This window comes from Ceratotherium simum, chromosome 13, assembly GCF_057802395.1.
Source record: "Ceratotherium simum simum isolate JZ-2026a chromosome 13, ASM5780239v1, whole genome shotgun sequence".
Classification (NCBI taxonomy): domain Eukaryota; kingdom Metazoa; phylum Chordata; class Mammalia; order Perissodactyla; family Rhinocerotidae; genus Ceratotherium; species Ceratotherium simum.
Window position 1 is genome coordinate 62,883,695 of NC_141912.1, and position 25,011 is coordinate 62,908,705.

At 40.6% G+C, this 25,011-nt stretch overlaps 1 protein-coding gene across 1 annotated transcript in view; it reads left to right on the top strand.

The window, feature by feature from the left end:
* The window catches only part of LOC147915747 (adhesion G protein-coupled receptor B3-like), a 114,583-nt gene that overhangs the window by 30,036 nt on the left and 59,536 nt on the right, over positions 1 to 25,011 (top strand). Inside the window, exons 5-8 of the mRNA XM_087437837.1 lie at positions 5,437 to 5,601; positions 6,070 to 6,234; positions 22,612 to 22,713; positions 23,081 to 23,187. Coding sequence (XP_087293963.1) covers positions 5,437 to 5,601; positions 6,070 to 6,234; positions 22,612 to 22,713; positions 23,081 to 23,187 — 539 coding nt within the window. The remainder of the gene's footprint in view (positions 1 to 5,436; positions 5,602 to 6,069; positions 6,235 to 22,611; positions 22,714 to 23,080; positions 23,188 to 25,011) is intronic.

Genomic DNA, 25,011 nt, shown 5'->3' on the forward strand with positions numbered 1-25,011 from the left:
TCTTGTATCCCCAAGAGGTCTTTCCAGTTCCCTGTATAACTCCCAACTCAATGAAAATCTGAACTCTCCAACTTTGCCATCACTAAATCAGATAGCCTCAAAGCCAGGGGCCAGAATTCTTCTCCCAACTCCTCTCTATGGATAGCTTAATCAGTCAGCAATAATCAGCCCAGGACAGTTGCTGAAATGATAATTTTATTATCCAAAATATTCATGACTTTATGGATGCGTACATAATCTAACTTGTGGTTACTGTTATCCAGTCTATTCTGTATTGTCACCAGTTATTGATCAAGATGTGAAAATAGACTAACACACAATATTTTCATTAAAATGTATTGTAGAATTTGATTTGGCCTCTGTACTGGGAGACTGGTTGTTTTTCCAGGTGAACACAATTGCTACTCTGTGTGTGTGGAAAGAGCAAGTCCATATAACAAAGTCAACTCCAGGAATCGAGCAATTGAGCCTTTGCAATTTTAATTCTTCTGGGTCCAGAAAATCTGGTAATGTGTCACATTGCTGTAGCGAAACTTGACCTGTCCCCAGTCTGACATTGCTGTATAAGAAAGCACATTATATGATGGTAAGACAGGCTGGTCGCTCAGCATTCTGCCAGCCTCAAAACACAGCCTTACTCTTCTCTATTCTTAGTCACCTTTGTAGGATGGCTCAGAAAGTAATCGGCATCTGGAGTTTGTAAATTGAAAAATAACACTAAAAAAATCCAACAGTAAATGCTTATGATGGAAATGAAGAGAAATTTAAAAAGCCTAAGAAAGTGTTGATTCTTAACCTGGCTGCATGTTATAGAAGAAATTATGAACTGTAATGCAATGTTTACCACATGGTGATCCGTGAAAGGAGAAAAAGGAGAAGAGGGGAGGGATGATTACATTTCAAGTAAATTTGAGAGGCACAATTTTAAATAAAGTGTATTTAATGCAGGACTCCTTGCATTACATCCATAATGGCATCACAAATTTAACATGTTCAAAGTAGGCATTTTGATTTCAGGGCTATATACCCCCGACCTGTCTGAACCCTAGTCTTACCCGGTTTAATAAAAGGCTCCACCATATACCTGTTTCAGTAAGCCAAATACTTAAAAGTCAACCTTGATTCTCTATTTTTCCTATCCTACCACTAACTTATCAGCTCTACATCCAGAAAATATCACAAATTCATCCACTTCTTTTTATCTCCACTGATGCCACCATAATCCAAGCCACTATCCCCTCTGTCTGGGCTGCAGAGAAGTCCCCTAACGTCTCCCCAAACCCATTCTTGCCCCCGTACAATCCATTCTACACACAACTTCGAAATTAAGTGTTAAAAGGTAAATTATATCACATCACTTCCTTACTTAACAGTCCTCTCATGGCTTCTCTTCTTACTTGGTCACAGGGCCTATGGGGCCCTACAGGATCTGGCCTCTGCACACCATCTGAACCCATCTCCTACCACTTCCCCACAGCCCAGCCTTTTCTCTGTCCTCGAATACACAAAACTTTCTTGATCTCAAGACTTCTGACTTGGGTAGAGCTTTCCACAGATCTCCCCGTTTCTGGCTCCTTCAATGACTCAGGACTCAGCTCTAATGTGGTCTCTTCTGAGAGGTGTGGCTGAGCACCCCCGTCACACTGCTCTCTTTGAGCACATTGTCTTCATAACACTTGTAGCTGAAACTCTCTTCTTTATTCATCTGTCTCCACCACAGCCCCTTAAGCTATACTTTCCACGAGAGCAGAGCTTGGTCCGTCTTTGTCACCACAGTTTTCCCAGAGTCCAGTAGAACGAGACTAGTCACAGGGTAGATTCTCGTAAATCTTTATGTATGAGTGCATTATGAGACTCCAAGAGGAGTTTCGAAGTGTTTACATACTCCCAAATTATTGAGGAACACTTTTCTGACAGAATGACAAGATGTTAATCAGTTTTCAATAGAAGCACAGTTTTAGAAAGAAAGCTTTGAGATGTTTTCAAATCCGGGGGTTTGCAGTGACTCTAGGGGGTATCTGCTACAATGACAGCTGTACGCAGCGGTGGACAAGGGTGGAGAGAGGTGAGGATTGTCTCTGTTGCCTCAATACTCAACCAAAGTTGAGTTGAGCTGCAAAAAGCAAACCTGAACGCAGGGCTGAAGGAAGAGCTTCATCACCACTTTGGATTCCCAGTCAGGCATCCGATGAAAAGAGCAAAGCCGTCCCTCCACTTCTTGTGGTACCTAGATGACCAGTTATAAGGAAGAAATGTATGATAGATCATATAATAAATAGTTTTTGTTTTTAAATATCTCAACATTTATCCCTGAAATATAATGCATATATCCTACTTAGAAATGCTTAAATGTCCGAAACAGGACTCCTAATTTCCACCTCTCAAAAACCTCCCAGTCCTCTGTTTTTCCTATTCAGGAAAAAGACAACACCATTTCCTGAAAGGTCTCGGGGCTGAGGTACCTGAGAAGAACACAATTAATGATTTCTTTTTCAATTCCAGGATATCAAACTGAAAAAAAACCTAAAACAAAAACAATCTACCACATTTGGCACTAAAAGAAATTCTTTCATGTAAGCGTAATGTCTGTTATCTAATCTTTTCAATTAAATTCACATATCCCTCTCTTTCTAACTTCTCAATTTTCTGTTTTCCCAGTAACTCTGACGTAACACATGAAAGGAATATTGGGTTTTTCTTCTTTTCTTTTTAACATCCAATCACTTACTTTGTCAAGTCAATTCTTTCTTAATGGTTGAGCTAATGTTCAATAAAAGGAACTTCTAGTTCACAGTGTAAAACAAAACATCAAAAACGTCTATTTGATACATCTTCAATTTCCTTGTTATTTCTTTTCTCTAACTGGCTTTATAAACAAAACAGTTCCTATCTGAAATACATGTTTTGTTGATGTTAATGGAAGTGTTGAACCTCAATGGTCCCTTAAATGTCTAATATTAACTCATTCTTGAACTTCAGCCGAAACATAAAATGTGTACATTGGCAGAAAGAATGGAACAACTAATATTAAGAATGTATGAATTTAAAATGTTTAACATTTTTTTTTTACTAATGGTGACGCAAAGTCTTCTCTCAGGAAAAGCCTAAAGAGCAAAACACTTCACAAATCTCATTCTTCCTAATCGCTTTTCGGCAAGGTCTTCTCTCATTCCTCATGGATAATACAGCCCCCACCAAACTCCTCTCTCTGATTTCCACATTTGACTTGCTCATTCCTGACTCCACATCTTCTTAGCTGGAAAGACTTATCCTCTCTCCTTGGCTAGTGAGTGTGTAACTATCACATTCTAAAAAAAAAAATACTAAAAATTTACCTCAAACCACAATTCTTAAGGACATCACATATTCCTTTGTTCTAGTCATTCAGCCCTGAATTAAGTCGGCAGCACCTAATTCATCTTTGTTTATGTGTTGCTTTCTGAATGTTCTCAATAATTTGAATACCCAAATATTCTTTTGTCAAATAGATGGTAAGGTGCAGGCATGAATCTTATTCTTTTAAACCTTTCTCAGAAGGCTTAGGATACTGAGAGTTCATAACTCAAGCTCAATAAGTGTTATCTTTGAAAAGCAAAATTCTGAAATGAAAAATGCGCTCAGCTTTAAAGCCAAAATAGAGAGGAAATGGATCATTTATAATGTCCTATTGATTCACTAGACTTTTCTTTTTTGTCTGGCAAATGGACTACATAGCCAATAAGATTGTATCAGGTACTTTTAATAAAGTGAGATGCTAAAATTACATGAATAGGATGATTAAATTGGCATTTTGTGATTTTTAATCTCACAAAGGGTTTATTAAGTACAGCTAGATACCTATTAAACAACCTTCTTTTTAATAGCTACCTGCAAGGTCTGAAATTAGGTTGAAAGTACTCACTCATATTCTGCCAAGTTCCTCCTTTGTTTGGAGGGGTTTTCACAGAAACATTAGCTAATGTGGGAACTTTGGATTTCTGGTGAATTTTCTTTCACTGTAATGAAATTGACTAGGAACCAGGGAATGATATCGGAACAAGGAGACAGGCATATCCTAATGCGTTTATAACGCTCACATGCTAGTTCATGCATTTTAAATTAGATAACTATTTCTGTGCATTCTGTGGCCTGTAGGATTATGCCTTTGTGACGGCTGCCTCCTTGGTCTGCATTACCTACATTTCATCCGACTAGTCTAACAGAATTACCCCCAAGTAGACGAGACGAGATCTGAAAGCCTTCATGTGCTATGCCAAGGTTTTACCGCTTTTAACCTTTTATTTACTTATTTGCGTGCATAATGTAATTCTTCTACTAAGTTATAAGTTTTTGGTGTTGGGATTCATATTCTTTTATTTCTCTATCTCTCATAACATGTGTATCATAATGTCTGATAACTAATAGATTCTCAGAAATCATTTGAATGAATGAATAAATAAATGAATCTCAATTTGAGTCTCCCAGAGTTCAACAGTCTACATTAAATCCCAGTCCCCAGACACCTGGGAGTCATCTTGATCCTCTCTGGACTTCCTTCAGGAGATCCTCTCACCCATCCCTCCCTAGGCGCTCTCTAATCTTTCCAGGAAACTCCATCAGTACTGCCTCACCATCCTAGCTCAGACCCTCCCACACTCTTCCATAATTCTTTCTCTACCCTGCACTAGATCTGATCTTAGAAGCCCATTTAAATCTTTCAATGGCTTCTTAATGACCTGAGAATAATAGCCAAAATCCTTAACAGAGTTGACAAAAAGCCTGCAAAATCTGACCTCTGTCTTTTTACCAACCTCCTCCGGTACAGCTCTTTCCTGGCTCTCTGGATTCCCTTCACAATGGCCTCCATTCAGTTCCTGGAAGTGCCCATGTTTCTTCTGCCAAGGACCTCTGTGTACTTCATGGACCATACCCTTACCCAAGGATTTCCTCATTATCCCTCCAGGCTTGCCTGAAACCTCACTTTGTCAAGGAAGACTCCCCAGGCCCTGCGACTCTTATCTCATAATGTCTTGAAATGACCCTTGGCAGCAACGCTGTATAGTTAATTTATTTAGCATGTAATTAAGTGTTTAACTCATTCTAGAGGTTCCTTCTCTAAATAGGAGCTCTGTGAGTTACTGGTCAATATTTATTTTGTCCACTGCTCCCTGCACCCCTCTCCTAGCCCTAGGTCTTGCTTTTTTGAGTGATCAATAAATATTTTTGAAGAAATTAATGAATCAAAAGAGAAACTGGAGACATAAAAGGAAATAGAAGTGAGAAAATAAGGTAATGGTAGTTTGGGCATAATAATAAAATCTAATGCCAATGTGACCCCCATGGCGTTCATTCAGAGCCCCTTAGTTGGGACTCATCCTCAAGGTTAGTATTACCTTGCACTTTCTGTACAGCCTTGTCCCCTGAAAGATCTCCTTACACGTCTCTCTCTGTTGGCAGTCGATGGGCAGTGGCAGGAGTGGAGTTCCTGGAGCCAGTGCTCAGTGACCTGCTCGAATGGGACCCAGCAGAGAAGCCGGCAGTGCACGGCGGCAGCGCACGGGGGCTCCGAGTGCAGGGGGCCGTGGGCGGAGAGCAGAGAGTGCTCCAACCCGGAGTGCACAGGTGAGTGTACAGTACAGGTGAGGCCTGATGCCCACACTGAAAGGGTGCTGCCCTTTATAAAATGTGACACAACTATGCCAGATGGTCGTGGATGAATCAGATAATTATATGTTTCTAACAAAGAAAGCCAACGTACCAGCATCCTTTCTACTGTATGTCACATTAACAAAGCAGCAAAATTCAGGAGACTCTTAGGTTAAATACCCATTACATTGATGAACTTTAGCCTTGAACTTGTACTTTTTACATGTAAGGTTCAATGTCCATCTGAAGATTCTGACAAACTTATATAAACTTCTGTTAATCACAATGCCGTATACTTGACCAGCAAGTCAAATGTTTGAATAAGGTTTATTCGTGATGGTAGATTGATAAAAATTGAACAGACAGTAACGGTCCTCAGATTCTAAAATCCCTAACGCAGTGTGCAGTAGACCGCTGCTATTGACCATGACACTTTTCTTTCAGCCAATGGTCAGTGGAATCCGTGGGCTCATTGGAGTGGCTGTTCCAAGTCCTGCGACGGCGGCTGGGAGAGGCGCATGAGGACGTGTCAGGGAGCGGCGGTGACCGGCCAGCAGTGTGACGGCTCAGGCGAGGAAGTGAGAAAGTGCAGTGAGCAGCGCTGTCCTGGTGAGAATGACCTGAGATGAGCCTGACAGAAAAAATGTATTCCCCCAAAAATGAGGATCCAAATTATTGTCGTTGGTGAAGTGCGGTGCTTCCTCAATTGAAAGGAAAGTGGCAGTTTGTTTCTATAGTGCAGAGGGCTGCCTCATTTGTGTGTCAGACTATTTCTTCTGTAGGTTTTTAAATTATTTGTTGCAAAATGACATTGAAAAAAGTGATAACACAAAGGTAGCCATACTGAACACTAACAAGGCTCCATATAGTTTAAATTAGAGAGGGACACTATTTTTTTCACTATTTACATGAAATATTTGTTTACTAAGAACCCAAAGCAAGTTGCCTTAGATTATTTTAGTAGAAATACAAAGGCATAAGTGTTAGATGGCTAAGTGAGAAAATAAAGAGGGGATGTGGAAATTCAGACACTTGTAAATTCTGCTGTTAATCCACCTTGAGGCAGGACCTCACACAACCCCGTCCACTTGTCTTTGCCCCATTTCCACTGTCAAGGAAATTCCTGATGAGGAACACATTTTAAAATGAAAGCATAAGGTCTTAATTAGTAGTGAAAGAATGGAAGTGTTGCTGCCTTAAGGGATTTTACATACGAGCATAAAAAAAATGAAAGGTTGGAAATTGTCCAGATTACTGATCTTATATTTTAAAAGATCATTTAGAAGAAAGACTCCTTCCTAATGGTATGTACATTCCACAAAATATTACTGACATACCGAGGACTCAATAAATAAGTGAAAATTAGGATTTCAGAATGATATCATAGGCAAAATTGTTATAAACGTGCTAGAAAAGGTGATCGGGTGGAATTTCAAAATTCCACAGCTGGGTGTAGAGGGAAGTGCTGGACTTGGAGAATTTGCGGACCCAGTCAGCGTCCTGTCGCTGCTGGCAACTCCTCGTGGGCAAGCTCGCCCGTCCCTCTGGCGTCTGGCTCCAGCGCGTCTGGGGATGCAGCCTTTTGAGGTTCCTTTTTGGTTCAGAAAACTATGGATTTCTGTCTCTATCCAACATGACTACTTCAATTTAGAAAAAGCACGGCATTCTAAGAGATAGCAGGGGTCAAAACTTGGTATTTCTCCTTAGTTAGAATTCCGAAGGCTTCACAGTTCAGCACTAAGAATACCAACAGAAACTGGACTCGCAGAGTAACAGTATGTCAGCAGGTTTTTTTCAGAGCTTAAAAAAGGTCTAAAATTAGTTTTGTTAATTCTTAAGGCCATATGAATTCAGAATGATAAGAGGGAACCAGCATGCTGGATTTTGTTGAGAAGGATGCCTATACAGATTGGCACTAAGAGATTCCTCCAGTGCTGCATAAGAGTTAAGACGCATTAAACAAAAACACTTATTTTACCCAGGGAGAAGTTTCGTTAGAACAGTGGGCATGATTAAATAAGACCCTTTTAATGTTTGAAGTTATCTAAACCAGTGTGAGCATACCAAGATTCTTACCTGGTCTTTTAGAACTGTCTTTCATTTGCGTCTGTAGAGGTAAGATGGTGCCGCTGCAATCAGATTTACAAAGATTGCCACCTGCTGTTTGGAAAACATTTTACATATCTGTTTACAAGGAAGATATTATACCTTACTTGCTGGGTTGTTTGCCGGCTTTCATGATTTAACGCAGGTTGAAAATTATCACATAAATCTCTAACAACTTTTTATATTATACTATATATATTTTTAGCATTAACCTTAACATTTTCATTTTACTCTTTTCAATAATATAATTTGAAAAGAACCACAAATCACTTCCAAGTATATAAATAACAGTTTCAAATTAAAATGAATTTTTGAATCAGCTAATTTGCAAATTTGCGCTTATGCAGATGTAAAATAATAAATATATGTACCAAGCTTTTGAATACATCTTAATCTGGTACCTTTATATAAATTGCACTATCCATCAAAAATTGTATATGACTATTGATTTCAAATATGCCTTTGATACTCTAGAGTATCAAAATAAAGGAGGATTGCTTTCATATTCATCCTTTAATTTTTCAAAATGTGCAGTCGTATCAACCCCAAATTATTTTATCAAGAGAGCAGGATTTATAACTCGCTCAGTTTTCCATAGAGCACCTACCTGGCTTATATATTGGCCTTCCCACTCTGCTCAGTTGCCTCTCTGTGGTCAGTATATGCTTCTGTGATCAGGAGCACAGCGTTCCTGATTTCAGCCATTGTATTGCTCCAAATTTACTCATTGACAATATAAATTGAGAAAACTTTCAAATTATCTTAATAGTTACTAAGGCATTTTTCCTCTTTTTGTCAATTAGAAAGCCTCAACAAATGTTTCTTTTAAAACAATATGCTTATTTCTAGTATTATTTTTAGTACTGTTCATTCTTGATTTTTCTTCAGATTGCTGGGAACAACTAGTATTTATTTTTATGCTTCGCTTAACTTGGATGCAAAACAAATTAATCAAGGTTGCCAAGAAAACCTCTGTTGTCAGGAAGGAGAAATATAATATTCGCACATCTTTGTCTGGATAACTAATGAAAATAATGATTAATCATCTGGATTTAATCAAAAGCTGTGATGATGTCTACTAAAAACGGAAAATAAAAGAAAATATATTTTCCCATCAAGATTAGGACATTTCTTTACTGGTAAATAGGTAAAATAAAAGTATTAAAAAGAATATCGTTAACCAAAAATAAGATATTGCTCCTGTCTTCATAAGAAAAGAGATTTAGAGGGATGAAAAAATTATACTTAAAAAAAAAAAGTACTGCTAGTTGAAGTATAGAGTAGCTACAAGAGAGACAATTAAATGGCCCAATTTTTAAGTTGATCAAACTCACCAAATAAGGATCTATTGATCTCAGTATCATTGCACACCCCCGGGCTTTGAGGGTTAAAATAGGAGAAAGGCAATAGCTCCTCTAATTTTGTTATGTTGCTACATGTGAAAACATTCTATTTTTAGTTTCTTCTGTTTGTTTCGCAATATTTCCCTGCTTAATGGCATTCAGAAAGCAGATGGTACTGGTGGACTGGTCTGTTACCTTGCAGGCTTCCTGGGGACCTCCTTGCTCTGTTCCCCAGGAGGGGCTTGCTGTTCCTACAGCTCCAGTTCTGGGATCCGTTACTCTTTAGTCAGTAGCTGCTAAGTTGGAACCTACCATTCACAGGTAGATGCTAAACTTAATTTGTACATAAAATGTCCTTCTTGGAGCCAATTGCTTTATCTGCAAAAGGTGAGTGAAGCCTGGGGGTTGAACATGCTGAGAAAACCCTAAGCGAGAGAGCCATACCATTAATGTACAAGCAAGAGCAACGTAGAACGGAGGTGCAGCCTTGATTGTGACGCTTCACTCCAAATTTTCAAACCGAAGGAGGCCAGCAGTAACGTTGGTCACCCCAAACTTGTCTCCAACGGTGGAACGTTGCATTCGTATTAGAATTTGGTGCCCTGTGATATGGTGACCATAGGCCTCTCCCCCTTAGGAGAATGCCGTTCTGGGCCTGGCTGTTCCTTAGCTCCGTAAGGTTGCTCTCCAACAGGATTACGTCTTCTCAGGAGACCCAGAGAGACTTTCACTTGGTTTCAGAGTAATTTTCTTTTAACTTGGCTTTAGTAGGAACAAAGAATCACAAAGCTTGCTTACTTTGCACTCTTATCTTCTTTGAGTGCCTCTCCCCATTTCCAGAGCTGTGCTTCTCAAACTTTAGCAGACATAAGAATCACCCAGGGCCCTCGTTAAAACACCGACTCCTGAGCCCAATCCCTGGAGATTCTGACTCACTGGGTCCCGTGTGGGCCAGCTCCCGAGTGGTGTCGATGATGCTGCACGCTACCCTTTCGTGATCTGGTCTGCAGGTGACCCTTTAGGGTGCACTGGCCTACAGTAAAAATAAATGAATAAATAAAAACAAGATGATAAAATTAACAGAGAAGTGGGAAACAGTCCTCTACCTCAGCTCCACTGGTGAAAGTTAAGATATCTCCTGAACAAGACTGCAAAATTTTATTTTATTTATACTTCATAAATAATGAGGGATTGTTTCTGAAATCAGTTAATAATGAAAACACAGACAATCCATTTCAAGTCTCCCTAGCCAACTCATGTTTCAATCAAAATAAGATCTCTTTACAGCAGTTATTTGAAGAAAATAGGGCTGTTAACTAGTTGTTTTGGACATAGAAGGATGGGTTAGTCATCATCTAACTCTCCAATCCCCGTTATTCCTGTTCCATGGAGAGCAGGAGAAACAACCTAGGTATCACTTGAGCACGTGTGATGTACAGCCGTGCACGGCCAGGACACGCATCTGTAGTCCCGCACCCCCTCGACTCTCTCTCTCCCTGAGCAGGAGTACATTTTCACTGCCTCTTGTCCTCCAGGGCTATTAGCTGCTAAATATGTACACACAGGCATGTATGGGGGGGGTGGTCAGGGAGGAGGATGAGGTCTTAGCTCACGTTAACTTAGTTTCTCCTCAGTTCCCGGTTGGAGGAGTGGTGAATTAATGACTGTCAATACAAACATTTTGTCTTTGTTAGAGACAAGTTTAACAAGTTAATGTCATGTTTCTAAACTGTGTGGACCACTACATTTTAAGGCCAATCATAACCATTATTAGAAACCCAAATATATGAGTGTAAAATATACATTTCTTTTCTAAAGAGAACAAAAAAGCATACTTCTCTGTAGTGAAATATTCACATACAAGTTGGCACCTGTTTCACCTTTTTCATTCCAAACCACAAGGTTAATCACTCATAATACTTTTAAAAGCTCCTATTCTGTTAGAATTTCTATTATTTTCCGCTATCAGATGTTATGTGTATACCCTATAAGGAATTATATGATTACCTGTTCAGTTTCAGAAGATTATGGTAAGTGCGTTCACTGAATATTTTTGGACACAGCAAATAGTGTCACACCCACGTGTCACACCGGTTGTTCACCTAAAACCACTGAGTTCAGTGTTGACAGTAGGTGGCACTAGGCATTGACTTCTTTCATCTTAAGTATTCTATCTGTTCTTGCCAAGTCACCTCAGATACATTCTAAAAAGTAGGGAAATAAATTAGAACTTGAAGATACTGCATAAGTGTGAGAGATCAGCTCTTGCTTAATAAATATCTAAGGAAGAGCCATCCTCCCGAAAACCATGGGTTTTATTACCTGCTCCCATCTACATTTCTGCAACAAATCAGCTAAATTTCATAGGCAGAATTAAAGAACCACCTGGGGTCTAAAACACTCTATGTGTATACCAGATAGTACTATATGTCTGTTATTTAAACCTGTTGCCATGGAGATAATTATCATCATAATTTGTCTTATCAGATTGCTCATCAGATGAGACTTGGAGAAAACTCTCAGCTTCTGCCAGGGCAGAAACTTAAAAAGCAATTTGTTGTGATCTTGTATTACCCTACCTTGTCCAGTTTAGAAATATTTGGTAACACACTGTTCATTCTCAAATTGAAATAGAAAATTTAAGCAGCACTTTTTACTATTTTTTATTTCTTCCTTTCATCCAACACTGTTTTATAGTAAAAATACACATATTGTGGGAACCACTTAATTATGTTTAAATTAACAAAATTAAAATTAATGCAGTTGGTAAAACTCCTTTTTGGGTTCAATGTTTGCCGAGACACTACACCTGAATATCAGTCCTTGATGTTTCTCACCCCACTTATTTCCCTCTCCTTGTGTATCCTGACATGGGAATGACCCTGAGATCCTGCCCCTGGCTCTCTGGTTGCTGTATCTCTCTCTTTAACTAGCACCTGTGTGAGAAGCACCCACAAATCTGCATCTTCATGCCACATCTCTTGCAAATGCTTGATAGGCCTTTCTAACTGGGGTGTCAAATTCGACTCTATGTCACCAGGAGAGCTTTTCTCTCCAACACCAAATCCTTCCTGTCATCTGAAGTGATTCCTCATCTTCAGCAACCCGTTTCCTGGTGATGGATTCCACCTCCATCAAGCCTGTCCTCGGTGGCCCTGCTGTCTCTTCCCCTGTTCACCGCCTACCAGCAGCATAAAGAGCCTGGAGTATAGTCAAGCCAGGTCTGGCTTTGGGCCTCAGTGTCTTCATACATAAAATGGGGATGATAGTACGTGCCTCAGGGGATTGTTTCAGGATGAAATGATAAACCACTATAGCTAATTAGAATTACTAAATGGCAATCCAGGTTCTCTTTACCCATTACCCATATTATTGCAACAACCACCTTTTCTAATCTCGTTCACACAGGTTCGTCTTGTTATCCTCCCCTATTCACGGCCTTACTCAGGTGACTCACTTGCTCAAAACACTTCCATGGCTTCTCATTACTTGTGCAACTCAGTGCATACTGGGACCCCTGGCATTCTGGTGTCCCCATCCATCAGCTCATTGGCTGTCCAAGGTTATCACCTGCACTCATTCATATGTATATATATAAAACAATCAGACTGCTCCCGTCCCTGGTCCTGGCATGGAGGCACATAGTCTCTCCTTGCTCTGCTGCTTGCAGTGTCATCCACCTGGACTCCGGTGGTGTCGCGGCCCCCTCCAGCTTCACCTGCTGAAATGAAAAGTTGGCTCCTCCCTTCACCATTCTTCTTTCTCCCACAGTCACTGGGATGTTCTTTCTTCTTTGAACCCCTGTAAACTTGCTTTGTGTTTCCCTTATTCTATATTGTTGTTATATCTCTTAGCTAGAGTTTCCAGCTCATTGCAGATGAGTTATCTGTTTTCAGCCTCCAAATCCCCTACTCTTCGTTGAACCTATAACTAACCTAGTTATAGGAGGTCATTAGGTACATGCTCTTTTGAATGTTTTATTCCTTATCGTAAACGCTATAACTGCGCTAATGAAATCATTGCATAAAAGCATGTGAATAAAAGTTGCAGAATGACTATGATAGGAATGCCTTACATCTTATAATCTTCTTTTACTCTTTCAAAATGCTGTTAGTTTAACTAATTAGAATTTGAATGGACATTTTTAGCACATATACTATTTTTATTTTGTAGTTACAGTTTGTGGCATGATCCTTCCCCCTTAGAAATAAATCATTGAGATGTTGGAGGTAAGAAAAATATGTAAGTTTCTATAGCAAGTTACTCAATTTCTCCAAATCTCAGTCCAGCATTTTCCCTTAGGCCAGAGCTCCCCAAGACAGTCTCTCTCGTAGCCACCTGTCAGGTGGAGTTGGTCACAGGTGTGCCCAAATAGGGTTCCGAAGGCCTCAGGGAAGCTGGCACACAGGAGGCTGTGGCCAGTGGCCTCCAGCCCAAAGGAGCCTTGCCCATTACTCTCATGTGCTTCCAAATGTTGCCATGACCTGGCAAAGGCGATGAAGCACTGTGATCCTCGACAGTTCCTAAGATAATGTAAAAAGGCAAGTAAACACAGTTCTCCAGCAAAAACCTCGAGCATGCCTCAACACAAAACTGTGTCTCACTAAAACTTAGTAAATAGAGTAAACTCTACTTTTATGTAGAGTTATTCTTCACAATTAAAGTTAGCTATCTTTTTTATTATTATTAACTTTGTTAGCGGGTTGGAAGTAGAGTGACCTTGTGTGCTAAGTTGCAATATAGACTTAAAAAAATAATAATTCAGAATTTGGGGGTGGCGTGTGTTATAAAACACTGTCTAGACCAAGTACTCCAACAGGCAACCTGCACTGGGCATCATGTGCTGATGAATTTAAGTTCAGGCTTTGCTGACTTCCAGACTTAGAGACAAATTTTTGCAAAATATATAACTCCCTTACTGACCACTACCCCGGATGCTGAGATGGTGTAACATTCTCTGAGAACGGACTGAGGAAGCTGCTGGATTGACATAGGTCCACCCCCCCTCGCTCAGTGATTCCTCTCTGCCTTGGCTTCTTCAGGTTTAAGATTAGTATAATACTTGCATCCACCTCCTAGGGTTGTGATGAGCATTAGACGAATTACAGTATGTAATGCACTTAGAAGACTGCCTCACTCGTGGTGGTGTGTAAATATTTCTGCATACTCGTTCTTTCCACCTGAGACTGATAAAAAACCATTTTGTATGTGAGGGATGCTGTTAGGAAACACGTTTGATCAACACCCTTCTTTTCCCTGAGACCTTCACAGCTCCATGAACGTCTCACATGAGTAGGTTCTCCAGCTGAAATGAGAGCTCTGAGCTGTGTGAGCACAGAGACCACATCGATCTCATTTACCTCCGCAGCCCCCATCACCGGGAATTCCCAAAACATAGGAATTAATGAATTGCCACCAAGTGAAATTTGAAATGTGGGGTTATGCGTAGTGCATGTTTTTCTGTGTTTTTTTTTTCCTGCGTGCTTGCTCTATAGTTTAGAATCAATTTCTCTTTAACTCTGAAATTCTAGCGTAAGAGGTGAAAACTAATTTCCCACATCAAATTGATTTAAGCCCTGTATAATTTTTGCTATTTTTAAGAGACAGAAAATCAGTTTGAATAGACAGATTAACAGCTAATCACTAGGTAATTGCTACCTTGTTTTAAGGGAGCATGCTAACTACATACTTAGGACTTCAAGTACGGTTGTATCTTACAAACGGGTTTTTATATCTTTGCGCTAGTGATAGCAAACAGTGGGATCTTTCAGCCAATGAACAGAGTTGCTGTTCCATTTTGCTAAGGCATAAAAAACAAGAGCCCTTCATATTGCTGCACAATAATATGTTTTTATTTTGAGCACAGAGTGGCCTGAGATAATTATGTATTTTCTAATTTACAAAATACACATAGGTAGCTTTAACAGAAAAAAAAATTAACACAAATCTCTATCTCTAGCTTGTGTTTCTCTCCCGAGCTTTAGTTCCATACACCAACCAACCTGTTGATAATACCGAGATGTGCTCAGATGTGTCAAACTCAAAAGTATTTTCAGCATCTTCTCTCCCAAGCCCTCTCTTCCTCTTGTGCTGTCACGCAGGGTATGGACAGCAGACACTCCTCCTGGAACCCTGAGCTTCGCCTCTTACTTCTCTCTTCCTCTCCTCTTGCATCCAGCCGTGGAGCTGAGCCCATTCCACCTGCTAAGTAGATTGTGAATCCCCCCACTGCCCACTTCACTTCCTGTGACTCCACTCCCCTCCCCAATTACACCACTGAGATGGTCCTGGCCTCCCTGCCTTCAGTCTCACTTCCCTTCCATCACTCTCCCAACTGCAGGTATAGCATTCGAAACGTGATCATACATTTCCCTTGCCCGTAAACTCAGACTCCGGGTTTTCCTCAGCTTTCTTCACCTCCCCCCCCCACACACTTACCCCCCTCTGCCCACCCCCAGCTGTACACTCTGGCCATCCCGAGATGTCCCCAATCTCTCGGGTGTACCAGGTTCTCCTCGCCCCCTGGGTCTCCCCACACGTGGTCCCCGAGGCCCACTTTTCCCTTCCTCATTGGCTAACTCCTGCTTTTCCTTTGCTCCTCGACGGGGACACCCCTCCTGGAGACCTCCGTGACATGCCGCCCCCCGACGCACTCCTGGAGCAGCACTTCCGGGAGCACAGTGGCCCTCCTCTTGTGTCACGATTTCTCCACTCACTGTCCCCGTCACCATCTGGGGGGCTGAGAGACCCTGACTGTTCTTCTCCATTCGTTTTGCGTGCAACAGTTAACAAGGTGACCGGGACATTATGGGTGCTCAGGAGATGTTTGTAGAATGAATGAACTCCACAGTGGCACTGAGGAGAGCCCAGAAAGTTCCCCACCACTGGGGACTTCATAACCCTAAGATGAAGAAGATAAATTTTTATTTTAATATCTAGGCTGTTTTGCTCTTTGTATGAGCATAAATTGACTTATTTTCTGAACTAATTTTTTTTAAGATGTAATCTTCAAAGAATGCCAAATCACCGTTGATGAAATATTTAGAGCAGCTGTGGGATTTGACATTACCACTAAAAAGCTGAAAATCCAGGACCAATTTGCACCTCTAATCTATGATCCCCTGTCACCCTCCTTTCTTGTCCTGTGTTCTGTGATTCTGTCTACGGGAAGCACACTGAATCCAGGGCTTCACGAATTTACAGTGCGGAAAACAAAGTTTGTTGACCTTTCTGGGTTTAAAAAATTACTGAGGTTTTTTTTAGGGAGTCTGGTTGAGGCAGACCATACTGATTGTCACTAGCTAAGTGGGAATTAATAATTGAGTGTTATGGTGGGAAAAGGACAGCTATTTAATCAGCTTCTTCCTTAACCAATTAGGATGTCTGCAGATCAAACCGGGGGAGTCAGAACAGGGTCCCCGTGGATGCTTACCAAGTCAGACACAGCCCTGTAGGGTCCACTTTTGTCAACACCTGGTACCCTGGACGCCCATGTTAGCTGATTTTTAGGAAAACTGTCATAGCTAACCTCTCTTTCTTACTGCTCCTAAGGGAACATTACTACCTCCTGCCAGCCTGTTTAACACACACACACACACACACACACACACACACACACACAGTCCTCGGTTCTTTGCAGAGTCATCCTCATTCTCTGTCATCTTAAGTCGTGGAAAGTAATTTTTGGTGAAAAGTTTGTGTGTCTCCCGGCCCCCACGTGTCATTTGCTAGACTTCCAAGTGCCTTGTGCTCAAAGAGTGAGGCAAAACAGAAGAATCACCATCTTCATGGTGCTCACGTTCTGGCGGGAGCAGGCAAAAAAATCAATAAGTAAGCTAGAAGAAGAAGGTGACAAGTGTTTGGGGGACAGTAGAGCAGAGGAAGGTGTGGGAGTGTTTGCGGCTGGTCAGGAGGTCCGGAGAAGGCTGTGCAGACCTTTGGGGAGGGGAAGAGGATGTCCTGGGCAGAAAGGACAAGGGCACAGAGCCTTCCTGGGTGTTGGAGAAGCTGGGGCCAGTGTGCTGAGGGGGAGAGTGGAGAGAGAGGGAGCTGAGGGAAGCCCAGACCGAGGCCTTGTAACTGAGGCTAGGTTAATCACTAAACGTCATACTTACATGAAAAGAAGAAATTTTATTTTTCCCCAAGTAGTATACCTTTAAAATCACCAAGCAGCTACCCGTACTCCCCAGCTGAGGGTTACTGCCCGGCCCACCCTGCTGGGTTTCATCTGCAGCCCAGCAAACGTCTCACCCTGTTGGCCCGCCCGTGCCATCTAGTGGTTAACGCTTGCAACGACCCGATTTTCTGACCACAAGGTCTACGGGGTGGGGTGGGGGAGGGGGCGCAGGGGTGGGCGGTCGCACCTGTTCACGGAATAACAATAGGTGTGAAAAGCTTTCGGAACCCACCACAGGGACGTGAAGAAATCCGCGCTGCAAGTTGCTTCTTCATTGGTTTATGTCAAGACTTAATCCGAAAAAGTAACTGAAAGCTATAGCAACAAGTTTTAGGAAAGGTATTTCAAATTTCTTCAGTGGAACTGAAGAAAATTTGAGTTTGAAAACTGAAAAAGGTACAAGTGAAGTGACAGTGAAAGATTACAAATGAAGAGCAAATGAGGGAGATATTGAACAGAAGCTGGATGTGTAGATGAAACAAAGAATAATCAAGTGTATTAGTAATATTAGGTTAATTACTGCTATATCTTTATTAAAAATAGACTAAAATTAAGCAACTATTAAAAATAGTTGTTTTATATAGAATCCAATTATGTAATACATTATGCATGTTGTATTTTGTGATTTTTAGAGTGCATTATAATTTTCCTTTTTTTCATATTCCATAGTAGTTTCGGTTGGCATTTACAGAAGGACAGTTATCACCTATCACAGTGTTGTCCAACATGGTAGCTATTAAAATTAAAATTTACATTAACTAAAATTAAATGAAATTTAAGCTTCAGTTCTCAGTCTTACAGCCACATTTCATATACTCAGTAGCCACCTTGGACTAGCGGCTGCCATATTGGACAGTGAAAACATAGTGTTTCCATCATGGCAGGAAAGTTCCATTGGACAGAGCTGGTCTATCATGCTGTTTCCTCAGTAAAAGTGATTTACTTAACAAACCTGCTATATGCTGGACAGCATGGCAGTTCATTACAGCAGATTAAAGAGAAATAAAGTAAAACATGATCAGTCTCCTAAAAGGCAAAATTTGGCAATTGGGGAGGTTCACGCACATAACCAAATATTTTCAATCAACTGTGAGAAGAGCAATAACACTTGTGTATTCAGAGACTGAGGTATCAAGGGAGGCTTCCCAGATACATACCATTTAAGATGTGTTTTAAAGGTAAATAGGCATTTTACCAAGAAACAAAATGTGGAGTGAGGATTTTGAGTAGAGGATATAGCTTTGCAAAGTCGGGGAAGTGTGAATTGGTGTGGAATGTTTGGAGGATGACAATTCTGTGTGGCTGATGCACGGGAGGTTAAGTAGGAATCGTTGTTGGAACGGGAGGATAGGGCTGACTGGAAGGGCCTGTCATCACACTGAGCATCCTTGTCTTCATCCTGTTGTTACTGGGGACCCACGGACAGGCTTTAAGCAGCAAGTTATGGGATTAACCTTCATGTTAGAGATTGCTGTGTTGGCGTGGCATGAGACGTGGAGCAAAGGAGAAGACACTGGAGAACAGTCCCACTTTACACCAGCTCTTCAGCTCAGATGGCGGGCCTCATCCCTGACCCTTGGGCTCTCATTCCTCACGTCATTTAGTCTCCCACATTTGCCTTGTGTCCGCCTACTTGTCTGCACCATTAGTCCAGCCATCCTACCTGGAGCCACCAGTTCAGGACTGACTCACTGCCTCAGCCTCCTCAGCGGTCTTGCCCCAACCTCTGCTCCCCCTCTCCTCCCTCCACAGAAGGCAAACTAATCTTAAAGTGAAAAATTGGATCATGGCAATCCTTTGTTTAGGACCTGTCAGTGGCTGCCTGTAAGGCCCTCCGGGCACCAGTCTCAGCCTGTCTCTCCAGCCCGTTACTCCACACTCCTCTTGATTCTTTTCCCTCCAGCAACACTGGCCTTGGCACCCCAAGCTCTTCGGTGCTTCCCGGCCTTTGCGTATGCTGTTATCTCTGCCTGGAGCACTTACTGCATCTTGGACAGCCAGTCTCAATGAAGTGTCCCTTCTTCCAGGAAGACTTCTTTGGTTCTTCAGCTTTTATATTGAAACAGCACCCTGTACTTCCTGTTTGCAGTGCTTGTCATAATTGTACTCAAGTAATGATTTGTTTAATTATTCGACTTCTGCCTCCTCCCCTTTGACTGAAAGCTCCATGAGGCGGAAGCTTCTCTCATGCGCTGTCGGTTTTCCCTAGAGCAGGACCCAGCAGATGTTAGTTAGGTAAATGCTTGAATGGACCAATGAGGTTGTTCCCCTAATTCAAATGGGACGGGATGAGTGCCTGGGTAATTGGTGGAGGTAGAATGACGGAAGGTTAGGAGGAAGAGAAGGGTGAGTAGAAGATGAGGTTGATGGTGTTAGCCTTGGGTACAAGATTGGAGGCGCCACTAACAGGGAATAGAGGAGAGGAAACAAGCAGCATCGTGGAGAAAAATGGTGGGACTTGGAGCATAGGCAGATTGACCTTGAGATCTCCTTGGAACAGCCAGTAGTAGAATGCCACTCAGCAGTTGTGTATGATATGCCAGCCTCAAGCCCAAGAAAAACGTATGAACCAGAGAAACTTGTGTTTTAGCAATGCGTAACTGAGGGAGAGGCCATGTGTCAAGGCTCGACTGCAGTACTCCAAGTGAGAGTGGGGAATCGGAAGCTTTGATCGCCACTGATGGCATTCCTCTCGTGGCTCCCACATTTACCAGCTTCCCCTCTTTCCACCACCTCCCCTTCTTTGGCACTAACACGGGCACAGCCCAGCTCCAGAGCAGTGACTCTCCACCACTGTCTCATCTCTGGGCTTTGCCTTTTGTTCCTGACACTGTCGCCCTCTCGGGAGACACTTCCCTGGGCCTTCATGGCAACCTGTTGGGAGGCTGGATGGGGTACCAGGGTTGGGAGCATCTGCTCTTCGTGGGGTGGGGGACAGACAAACCAGCTTGCTACTCTCCCTGGCCAGTATGGAAGTGGGTGGTTGCAGGCTGGTGATGGCAGAGGCATCCCTTAATTTATTTCTTGGCTCTTCTGTTCTTGTAATATTGGAAGAGGGAGCCCAGCACAGAGGCTGCCCCTACCCTCACTTGAGTTAGACCATTTTTTTGTTATGGATTTTAATTTTCATTTTATTATTTTATATTTTTGATTTATTATGACTTCACTCCTATTCATCACTGCCACTCCCAGGCTAGACTCAGTGGAAAATCCAGCTCTTGGGTCCCAGGAAGGGGCCTTGCCAACCCCAGCCCTCCTGCCCCCGTAACAGTCCAGGGGCGGGGATTTGAAGGGGAGGTCATGGCTTGGCTCCCTAAGGTAGAGGGGTGGGGATACCCTGGCAAGATGACTCCTCCAACCCTCCACTCATATGCTTAGTTTCTCCTCTGGATCCAACAGGTAGTACAAAGAATGTTTGGAATCAGAAAAAAAAATTAATTCACCTCTCTGTGCCTGTTTTCCCATTTGACAAATGGGGCTAATAGTCTCTACCCCATGAGGTTATTGGGGAAGATTAAATGAGGCCATTCCCGCGAGACTCTTAGTAAGGGCTCACTATGAGTACTGTTATTAATATGTTTGAAATCATCTAAGGCAAGTGTTTGATATCAGGAAAAAATAAGGTGTGGATGATTCTGCAAAGGACGCAGGGAATAAGACAGAAAAAGAATGGTCCAAGTGGTTGGGGGAGGCCTGAGAGAGAACAGCTTTCTAAGACCCTAAAGGAAGTGTTTTCAAGGAGGAGGGAGAGTCAAAGTCTGAAGCGCTGCAGGGAAGGTCCGGCGAGTGAGGACTGAGATGAGGGAGTTAGGTTTGGCCGTTAGGAAATGGTTGGTGGGTGAGAAGGAGATGTTTTATGAAAACAGGGCTGCCGAAGGTGGAATCAACTGCTAAACCATCCACCGAGCAAAGATTCCATCAGTTGGAGACGGTTGCCTCTGTGTCTTAGTGAGAACCTAGATTAAAGATTTTATATATATAAATATATAAAACTCAGCATGAGGGAGATTATCTTGAACAATTCAAGGCAGCAAAGAGGATATGCAGGAAGTCAACGATGGCTATGGGGGAGTCAGGTTTCTAGAACCTAGTCCTGCTGATGCCTCCATCAGCTCCACCACCGCAGACAAGCGTCACTTCTGGGGCCTTGGTGCCCTCATCTGTAAAGAGGACAGAGATGAAATAGGGGATCTTCAATGTCACCTTCAGTTCTAAAATGCTTAAACCATTCATCTTATCTTAGGTAATTATAAAGAGGATATTATAAGGAGGCTATAAAGATGGTAATGCCTCAAATTGCGTTCTTCACCTACTAGTAACCATAATATATCCTGATGAGTTCATAAATTCTGAAGTAGAATTAGTATCAGTAGAATTATGATTAGTGTGGATTGAATAATATATTGTTTCCAAGAGAAGAAATTTCTCCCAGGAAGTCACACTCATGTATATTTTAGGTAATTCTTATTTTTTAGGTCCTTATTTATTTATCAAAGGTATTTATATTCATTCATTTATTCATTCAATTTTGAGCAACTTCTATGTGCCAGACACACCATTAGTGCAAGATACAGAGACAGAAGACACAAGATCCCAGGCAAGAAGTGAAGACACATGTGTGAACATATAAGAGAGAGTGCTGTGCAACAAACCCAGCAGGAGTGTGTCTAGAGGAGGGATAATACGTCCCTTCTAGGAGCAAGGCATCAGGTTTAACACAGTGCAGATAAAACTTGTTCCTTCAAGAATTCTTTGGCTTTCCATTAAAATATTTCTGGTATACATGTGTTATTCTGGAAATCTCCTTTAACTTTCTGGCCTCAGTAATTAAACTGAGCTTTTGAAAATAATAAGGCCAAAAGATAAGATCAGTTTATTTTTATATGATGGAGTATGATTGACATCATTGCTGTTATATGAAGAAATGAAAAGTTATATACTTGGCACTTTATGTTTATTTACTCTTAGCACTTACAGTCAACAATTCTAATAAGGCTTTCAGTTTACTGGAAATCATTTTATTGTATAACATCCCAAAACATTATGAATATTGGAAAGACTTTTGATTTATATGCTTGAATGTAATGTTCAATTTATAGGCAAATCCAAATGACTTTTTTAAAAAGCCTACACGGTAACCACTTTCAAAAGAAAAGACATTTCCGTGAAGATTTTGTAGATAATGAAATGGAACCTAGTGATCTTTTTCTTGAAGACATTGCTAACATTCCAGTAAACAATGTACTTTAAAGAAAATGAAAGAGCTCTACAGTTAGAGAGATGCATTTGAGGACTGTTTATTGCCAATATTTAAAAAAATAAACACTGCTGGCATTCAAGTCCCTCTGTTTTAAATTGCAGCACCTTATGAAATATGCCCAGAGGATTATCTGATGTCCATGGTGTGGAAAAGGACTCCAGCAGGCGACTTGGCATTCAATCAGTGCCCGCTGAACGCCACAGGTAAAGTAGGATGGCCCACAGAAACCCAAGTGCCATCGCCATCCAGGAACAGCATGCCACTTGCTTCTGGAGTCACGCTTTTGTCCTGTATCCGTAAATAAATCCGCCCGATGAGCGATTAATGAAACAATTTTAGCAAAGTGCTTCATAAATGGAGCCAACGAAAAGACCTAGAAAATATTGCTGATGCCATTGTTTCTCAGTATGACTAATAAGAATTATAAAAATAATCAAAATAACCATTTCATGTGCATGATTTTTTAGGCAAGGAGATGTACAAACCAGATTTTTTAGCCTGCCTCCTAATTATGTGATGCCTTCTAGCATCCTTGTTATAAAGCTTCTCTCTGTTCTTTGTGACTCACAGGCACCACTAGCAGACGCTGCTCTCTCAGTCTTCATGGAGTGGCCTTCTGGGAACAGCCGAGCTTTGCAAGATGCATATCACATGAGTACAGACACTTGCAGCTTTCAGTAGGTGCAAAGCCAGCTTTAGTACTTGCTCTGTTTATTTTTTGCTAATGATCACTGTGTGAGAATTTAACCTTCTGCTGTACGATCAAATCAGTAAAATCTCTGAAAGAATGCCTGAAGGATAAAGAGATGTGATTGAAAGCTAATTTGTAGAACTTAGTGCTAAATTGTCTTGTTCCTAGGGTTTGGGTTTTTATGGATCCTGCTATTTAAATGATAGAATTCCTTGTCTAATGGGAGAAAGGCCTGAGTAAAATCTGTTATTCAGTTTAATATGTGGGAGTTAAACTATGTATCATGATTGGCACAAACCTGTGTTAAATAGTACATAAGACTTATTTCAAAGAAACCATACATTTTTATATTAAATTCTTTAACATTTTAGTAGCTGGGAAATGATAAAGCTGTGTCACTTAGGTACCAAATTTCTCACTGCATTTTGACATTAAGACATGAAAAAAATGACAGTGTTATTTCACCAGGGAAAATTAATTACTCGAAAAAGATTACATGGGCCAAATTTTCCAAAACTAACCCCCCTTTTCCCACACATCATTGAATTATTCACAGAGTATGATGTATGAAAATTTTGAGCACAGTTAAACTTCGCTTGGTATTTTACAAGTGCAAGTCACTGTCATTATCAGAGACTGTTGTTATCTCATCCTGACAGTCAAGAGGAACTCCGCACGTGAATAAACTTTGTGGGGTTTAGAAGAGAATGTGAGCGGGAGTAAGTGGGAAACTGAATGTTGGCAGGGAGGGTGTTTAGTTAAGAGCCTTTAAGTTTTGTTGTGCTTATGTTTTCTTTTAATTTTGTTACTGTCACTCACAAATATGCATAATTCTTACAAAAAAAAAAACCTAAAGAACATTCTTGCTTCTGGATGAAGAAGTAGCTTGTGCAAAAACAAGTCTTATCAATGAAGTAAATGTATTTGATTATCAGAAAGACAAAAAAGCACATTTTAAGAAATCTGAAGACCAAATTCTGTCTAATATGGTTAATTACAAAATCAGTAATGGAACTGATGATTATTTGGCTATATAGAGCCTTATTTCTGTTATTGTGTGTATATATATGTATACTATGTATGTTTACATATATTATATTTATATATAAATACATATATTTGTATATATACACATAAATACTGGCATACACATCAATATATGCTGATAACACAAATATACTTATATTTAATAATAATTATTTCTGTGTATATCGGTAATTGGTGATATTTGGCTTCACTGAGCCTTGTTTCCATCAAAATTAAAATGACAGAAATAAAGCTGTATATAGCCAAATAATCATCAATTCAATTATTGATTTGGTATGTAAACATGTCAGACAGCATTTGGTTGTAAGATTTTTTAAATGCACTTTTTGGGGTATATATATATATACATAATATGTATATATATATATACATAATATGTATATATATACAGAATATAATATATAGCTTTATTTCATAATATAAAATGTAAAGGTTCTTTTATTAATAGCTGTCAATACTCAGACCAGTATATTTGAGAATTAATCATAAACAAAATCTTTCTTATGAATTTAATTTTTAATGAATTTAATTTTTCCCTAATTTTAGACATTCAACTTTGTTTACTTAATCTTAATAATATTCATGTCCAGATCTTGTTTATTCATGGTTAGAAATGGGAATAAATGTATGTATTAAGTAAATTGCATGGATTAAGTAAATCATAAGTCAATACTTACAAATTCATTAAGAATGAATAATATCACTTTTTTGTAGAAAAATTTTACTTTCTAAGTTCAGTGTTTTGTACCGTAATATTTAAATA